The following is a 7,303-nucleotide window of genomic DNA, read 5'->3' as shown; positions in this document are numbered from 1 at the left end:
CGCTGGTCTGCTTTTTATTTTTTCTTTTACTCCAAATATAGTCCAGTAACGTATCGGGAGGGTATACAGTACCCGAGGAACAGAAAGGATCGGCTTTCATTCTCCCTGGAGAGAGAGGCTGTAACATTCCTTGCAGTAATTTAAAATTTTATTTTCTTTCACTCGGAGGGCGTTGCACAGCCTCCCGAACGTAAAACTTCAAAATCTTCAATTCCCCTCCTACACATTCCCCCCCTCCCTTCCCCTCCCCTTCAGCCAGCGGTGCCTGTTGGGAGAAGCCAGTCGTCCTACAAGGCGGCCAGCCCCAAAGGGGGCGTGGCCACGCCTGCCCTTCTCTTTCCTCCGGCGCCTGGAATGTTTGTTAGGTAAACACCGCATAGTAAGAGTTTTAGCCACGCCTCCTTCGCTCTCCCCTCGCTCACCCTCTCTCTCTCTCTCTCTCTGGGCCAATGGAAACGCTGGAGCGGTTTCAAGGCTACTCCCTGTGTAGAGAGCCACTGGGCTGGTGGTAACAAAATAACAAAAGCGTCGAAGGTTGCAAGAGTAACGGGGCTTCTTCCAACGCCCCCCCGCCGCCCCCTCCTCGGCTTCGCTCCCCGTTTTGGGCCCTTATGCACGGCGGAGAGCTCGTTTTTGGTCCGATTTGTGGAAAACCGCCGGGCGGAAGCGAAGCGCAGAAAGGAACCGGAGCTCGCTTGTTGTTTATCTGGAGGGAGAGGACTGGAAACCGCCTGTGTCCCATTTCCTCGCGCTTGTGCGTGTGTTGTGTTGTGTGTGTGTGTGTACGCGAGAGGAGAGAGAGAGAGAGAGTGTGGGGTTGCCTCCCCCCACCCCCCCACTTTTGCTTCAGCCCTGGATTCTCCATGTTGGACCCGATCTGAGGAGCATCTACACGGCTGCCTTTGCAAAGAGCTTACTCCTCGGCTTTGCAACTGAAGGAGGAGCGGGGCGGACTCCCTTCTCCATCGCGCCCATTCCTTCTCTTGCTTCCTCTCCCTCCCCCCCCCACTCCTCCTCCTCCTCCTCCTCGGATATTTCCCTCCTCCGGACTAAAGGATCCCCAGGGTCTGTGGGATTGTTAGATGGAAAGCCGGTCTATCATCACCCAAGTGCAGAGGGACGAAGCCTTGGTCTTTTCAAAACAAGGTAAGGGCGAAGTCGAAGTTAGAAACTTGTTTTCTTCCTAGCTGGCCAGCCGTCCTTGGGGGGGGGGGAGGAGGGAGGGAGAGGGAAGAGACCCTCTTCTCTCTCTCCCCCCCTTAAAACAGCCTCGGTTTTTTTTTTTTAAAAAAAGAGTGCGCGCGTGGGTGGTTCACTACTACTTGATCCGTGCAAAAATAATAATATAATAAAGGAGGAGCTCTGAAAGTCCTGACGTGGGTGGAAGGAGATGCGTGTTTCTTTAAAAAAAGAAAAGAAAAACACTTTCCTCCCAAATGGTGGGGAGGGTACCCGTGTTTTTTAAGAGGAAAATAAAAAGCTTCCCCCCCCCCATCGCGTCCTGATGTATCGCGTAGAGCTTGCGTTCGCGAATGTCAGTCAATCCGTTTCGATTTTGGGGGGGGGGGGCGGCAGGTAGCGACAGGTCTGTGCGGGGATTCCCCTCCCCTCCCCTCCCTTCCCCAAATGTCGAACTCGACCGGTCCCCTGTGCGAATTGGGGTGTGTGTGGTGGTAGTGGTGGTGGTGGGGTGAGAAGTGAACTTGGTTTCCCTTGGTTGCCTTCCCCTGGGAACGGCCTTGTTTTTTCCTCGCCCCCCCCCCCCCCCCCCCCCCCCCCCCCCCGTGTTCCCGCGTCTCCCTTCCACCCCGCCTGGTCCGAGGGAGCAAGGCAGGCAGGGGAGAATTTGGGCGCTTCTTGCATAGACACCACACACTCTCTTCATGAGGAAGGGAGAAAACTCTCTGAACGCTTGTTTTTCACCCATCTCTCTTTCTCCCTCCCTTCTTTCCTTCGCTTGTAGCTCTTCCGCGCGTGCGTAGCTAAACAGGCACTTGAACCTCTTCCAAACGTTGCTGTTGAATCGTTCCGGATCTGGAGCGGGTGGGTGGGTGATTTTCTTTCCTTTTTTTTTCTTTTTGTACCCGCCCTTCAAATCCCAAATCTTAAAAGTCACATTAGAATCATTTTATTTATTTTTATTTTATTTTATTTTTATTTTATTGCCCACCCCAGGTCTTTTCCTAGCGTCTAAAATGAAGCGTCTAAAATGAAGACGAAGCCATTACGTTGACATATACACAAGCGCACATCTCTCCATAAATCTTTAAAAAAAAAAAAGACCGAAAGTGTCGATGACGGCATATCCATATTCTCTGCGCTACGACTTTCCCTGCTTTTTTACAATATGTTCCGGTGGAATGTAGTCCTAGTACTACGGGGGCTTTTGAGGTTGACGATCCGGATCGCATTTACTATAGAGCGAGGAAGCGGAGGCTACCGAACAGGTTTCCTCCGGATAGTTTAATGCCACCATTGGGCGGAAGGCGAAATGCCCGTTTCCTAAATGTTTGAGACTTGTATTTTCAGTATCCTAAAAAAAAAAAGGAAAAAAATTATTGTTTTCCTCTTTGGAGGTTCGCACAGGATTGGATGGGATCGTTGCGTTTTAATGTTGTCACCTATTTATGTTGCTTTTCTCCTAACACCCCCCCCCCCTTCGTTTGTGCTGGTGTTTATTCAGCTGATGTTGGCTAACCAGATTTTTCTGCTTCCCTATTGGCCAAACGACTCCCCCTCCCCTTGTGCTCTTGACAGAAAGGGTCTTGGGGAGAAGCAATGGGGGTGGGGGAAAGGCTGGACAACTTGTCCTCTGCTGGATGTCACTTAATTGCTCTCCAGTGGCAAATCTAGATTCGGTGTAGCTACCTCCACACTCTCCCCAGGTAAATGAATGTAGGAGTCGATTTCTCTCCCCCTCCCCCCCACCTTGCAGATTTACATGCAGCTAAATATGCAAAAGTTATCCCAGATGCATTTGGGCAGCTCTTCCCAAACTGTTGCCTTCCAGGTGGTTTGCCAACTGTGGGAGTTGCAATCCTACGCCCTATCAGGATGTCAGGTTAGGGCAAGCAGCTTCTGAGGATTGGGCATACCCGCTCTCTGTTGAGGTAGAGAGGGAATTAAAAATGGAGTTTTGTTTCTGCGTTGTGTTCTTAATTCTGGGCCGTGTCTACCACCCACTACAGCTATTATGAGTCCAGGTTATTTTATTCCCAACTGCTTCTGATTCTTTTGTATTTATGGTGATTTGTGAATAACAATCTAATCATATTATTTTGTCACTGGTCTTGATAAAAGTTTGCCAGATCAAAAAATTGAATGCTCTGCAGTGCCCCAGAGCTGGATGTGTTTTGTAATGGAATCTGAATTTCAGATGTTCCAAAAGAAGGGGTCATCCATCAAATTCTCTTGAAATGGGTCTTTACAAGAAGGAAGGTTGGGGGGAAGGAGGAAGGTTGGAAAGTTCTTATTTGCCAAGAACCCATACCTGATCACCTGAGTACATGCAGTAGATATCAAGAAAAGTGAAAGGGACTGATTTGGAGAAAGCAAAGTAATCCTGTGCATAATGATTCGGGAGGAAGACCCACAAGACAATAGGTCCTTAGAGTAAGATTAAAAGGCTGAAGAGAGGGGGAAATAGCTGGTGTTAAAGATTTGCTTTGGAGTAAACAGTCATGCATAAAATTGAATTGGTGCATTTAATGAAATGCTTGATCATATTCTTCCCCCACCCCCCACCTGCTTCTCCTCAGTGCCTGGAACAGTTTCGTTGCCAGCTCTCCATTTGCCCTCCTCCCCCCCCCCCCCTTTTTTTTTTTTTTTAAAGTTGTCTCTTTTCAGGGAAATGGAGGTTTTGGTGGCAGCCATCCAGAGAAGCTTGGATATGGAACCCTCTGGTGAACAAACAAGATGCAAATTAAGCTAAGGCCTTAGTAGGGCCTGCCAAAGTACATTTAAGCCCACTAGCCAGTTTCCGAATACTGCAGCTCTCCCCTGTAATTTTAACAGGCAGTGTTCTCTGCAATCTTTGTTGATCAAGGAATGTGAATAAAGGTTTGTAGGAGGACTTGTTGATAAAGGCCTTGGGGCAGAGCCTGGGGGCTGGGTGCAATCTGTATAGCTGGCATCAAATAGAGAATGCAGGTTGTTTTTTACTTGATGGATTGGCAGTCAGGTGAGGATTTCTACTCTTGGGAGAGGATCCTGGATTCTGAACCAGGTCTATTTTCTGATGCTGTTTTTTTTTTTTACTGAAAATTTGGTGTCGTACTTAAGGCATAGCCTGTTGGGGGGTGCGAGATAGTGAGTTCTAGTTCTGTCCTAGGCACAAAGTCGGCTGGGTGATCTTGGGCAAGTCATTTTCTCTCAGCCCTAAGAATAGGCAAACCACTTTTGAAAACCCTTACCAAGAAAACTGCAGGAATCTGGTAGTCTTCAAGAATCAAACACAATTGAATAGAAAAGTTATTGAAATGCACTATAGCAATAGCACTTAGACTTATATATCGCTTTGCAATGTTTTACAGCCCTCTCTGAGAGGCTGACAGATCTGGTCAGCCTATTGCCCCCAACAATCTGGGTCCTTATTTTACCAACCTCGGAAGGATGGAAGGCTGAGTTAATCTTAAATCTGGTGAGATTCGAACTGCCAAATTGCAGGCAGCCTGCAGTACTGCATTCTAACCATTGTGCCACCACGGCTCTTCCACTATAAGGTGATAAATGGTGTTTTTTGTTTTTTTTTTAACCAAAAGAGAGCCAGTTTGGTTTAATGGTTAAGGTACCAGGCTAGAAAAAGTGAGTCGATTTCTAGTCTCATCTTAGACATGAAAGCCAACTGGGTGACCTTGGGCCAATCATGCTCTCAGCCCAATTCACCTCACAGTGCTCTTGTTGTGGGGAAAATAGGAGGAGGAAAGTGTGTTGAATATGTTCGCGCCCTTGCGTTATTTGTAAAAAAAATAAAAAAACAAGGATACAAATAAAATAAATCAAATATGCTAGTGTCCAAAGGAAGAGGATCTGATGGCTGTGTGCTTAGTTTAAGTAAAAAAAAAAGGTAAAAAAAAAAAGAGAGCAGAGTAACGCTGAGACCCCTTCTCAACTATTTCAAAATTAACCAGCAAGAAAGAAGAGGACAAATTGGTAGGTGATTGTTTATAATCGCTGTCCCTCAGTTATGGAACTGCTTTTCGTTAAAGGTCACCTTTAAATTGGAAGGGTTTAAGCGCAAAACAAGTTGATGTTGATATTTAGAGACGGGTGGAAGAATTATTTTGTGAAACATTGTAAATCGTTGCAAATAGCTCTGAACTTTAGAGAAAGAAGAAATGGACATGAAACCCAACATTTTATATGAAGAAGCATGTGGATTCTGGAAGGCAAATGATGGCAAGCTTATTTTTGTTGACAAGAAAGGCGTTACGTATCCATAAAAGTTCATCAATGCCGGACAGATTAATAAACACAAATTTCAGAAATCAGTGGAATCTGAAACGGGGGAAGAAAATCCATTCTATACATAACATGTACTTAGGTCAGAATGTAATAATTCAGCTCGTATGAATATGTCACAGCCATTGAATCTTAGGTCTGATGTGAACTTGGCTACAATTTGCCAAATCTCCAATCAATCTTTGTGCTCCTCTCCTTTTAGAAGTACATTTTTGGAATGTGAAGTCGATTTGTCAAATGGAAGGCTGCTACTGTATATCAGAGTTAGAAACAGGAGAGGCCACACATACCATGGGGAAGGTAAAAATGAAAGCAAAAATGGGTTATACAAAATATATGTACACAATGCTTTTTGGGGGGAGGAGGGCAAGGTTTTTTTGGGGGGACAGCAGTTTGTCAGGATTAGCATGTTTTCAGGATATCCATGAGGGTAGCCAAGCAGGAGGCTTTTCATTGTCCAGCAGAGTAATATACCAAAGAACAACAAGAGCCTTTTTTAAAGGATTCTAACTGTTCCCAACATTGTTGGGGTTGTGCGGATTGATCCAGGGCAAAGTCTTTTCCCAGTTACTACATTCCTTTCTAGGTTTTTGTATTCTGTACTCTGTTGGAGAGAGAGCGTATGGATCCATTAAATGGGAATTGCAGGAGGAATCCGCTGTTGCCATGAGCTCTTTTGTTCTCCTGTAACATGTTAAATTTTGTGCAGGAGTTAGTAGCACAGACTGATGTAGGAAGCTCTCATGCTTGCAGACAGTGGTTGCCTCTGAGATTGATCTAGGGCGAGTAGGTGACGTCATTCAGGTTTTCAGCTTCCCTTCCCTTTGCTGAGTTCATGTTCTGGAGCTGGGCATCCGTGTCTCGTGTTCTGTAAAACCAAGAACCGCCATTTGGGAGTCCACCCACTCCTGTTCCCAGGAGCCTTGGAACAAAGCTAACATTAGTCTGGTTTAATGGGAAGGGATGATTTCTATTTATGAGCAGAGGACATGCTCCTCGCGTGGCTTTGCTTTTTGTTGCAGCACCCACAGTCTTTTAAAATTAATATTGAAGACTGGAAATCTGTCTTTGGAATTTAGTAGGGATTGATTTAATTGGGATATCTGCCGCCTTTTTTTTTTTTTAATAGTCTGTCTCATGGTTTCAAGAAATAAGAGTTGTTTGAATGGAAGGTCTCAAATGGTAGGATACCTGAACACTGGGGTGTGTGTGTCTGTATGTGTAGAAATGTATGAAATGGTGGAGATAAGAGGATCCCTGTAGCAAATGAAGCCAGGGAAATGCTCTTCCTACACCCCACCCCACAAGGAGAGAGGATTGGTTTCAGAGCCAAACTCTTTTATTTTAACTGTAGAATTAATGGGAAATGCATGAACGCAGCAGCAAATGTCTTTTTACTGGTTTGCTGCTTTTAGCAGGAAGGCTTTGAGAAATTTTAGAAGTTTGTGATAATTATGTTTAAAAAGAGGCGAGTTTGAAAAGTAAAAGAAACGTTGGTTTAATTTGTACAGGAATGTTTGGAATGGCATTCCTTTCTGTTTGGATCATACCATACACAGCTTCCCAAAAAGCAAAGGCATCTCTCAGAGCATGCATTGATACAAGTTTAATAACTGAAGGTTGCTGCCTAGCAGGGTGGATTTGATTTAAATCGAGTTGATTTAAATCACAATTTAAATCATGATTTAAATCACTAGTAAAAAGGCTTGATTTAAATCAACTCGATTTAAATCATAATTTTTAAAGAGCAACTGTCATCTCTGCTACTCCTTTGACCCACTGTTGACTCACCGATAGTCCCAGTGTTGCAGAATATACAGCCTCCTGCTACATAACTAAGCTC

General features: G+C 45.2%; 1 protein-coding gene across 2 annotated transcripts in view; it reads left to right on the top strand.

Moving 5' to 3' along the window:
- Positions 1–317: 317 nt before the first annotated feature.
- The window catches only part of CTDSP2 (CTD small phosphatase 2), a 55,214-nt gene continuing 48,228 nt past the window's right edge, over positions 318–7,303 (top strand). The window contains exon 1 of one of the 2 annotated variants that reach the window (XM_034412213.2): positions 318–1,146. In XM_034412213.2, the coding sequence (XP_034268104.1) occupies positions 1,083–1,146 (64 nt within the window). In that variant the 5' untranslated portion in view covers positions 318–1,082. The remainder of the gene's footprint in view (positions 1,147–7,303) is intronic. The other variant, XM_034412211.2, reaches the window with a different exon arrangement.

Source organism: Pantherophis guttatus, chromosome 2 (assembly GCF_059756535.1).
Source record: "Pantherophis guttatus breed Tessera chromosome 2, ASM5975653v1, whole genome shotgun sequence".
Taxonomy (NCBI): Eukaryota; Metazoa; Chordata; class Lepidosauria; order Squamata; family Colubridae; genus Pantherophis; species Pantherophis guttatus.
Note: the sequence above shows the minus strand (reverse complement) of the source record. Positions and strands in the feature narration are given on the sequence as shown.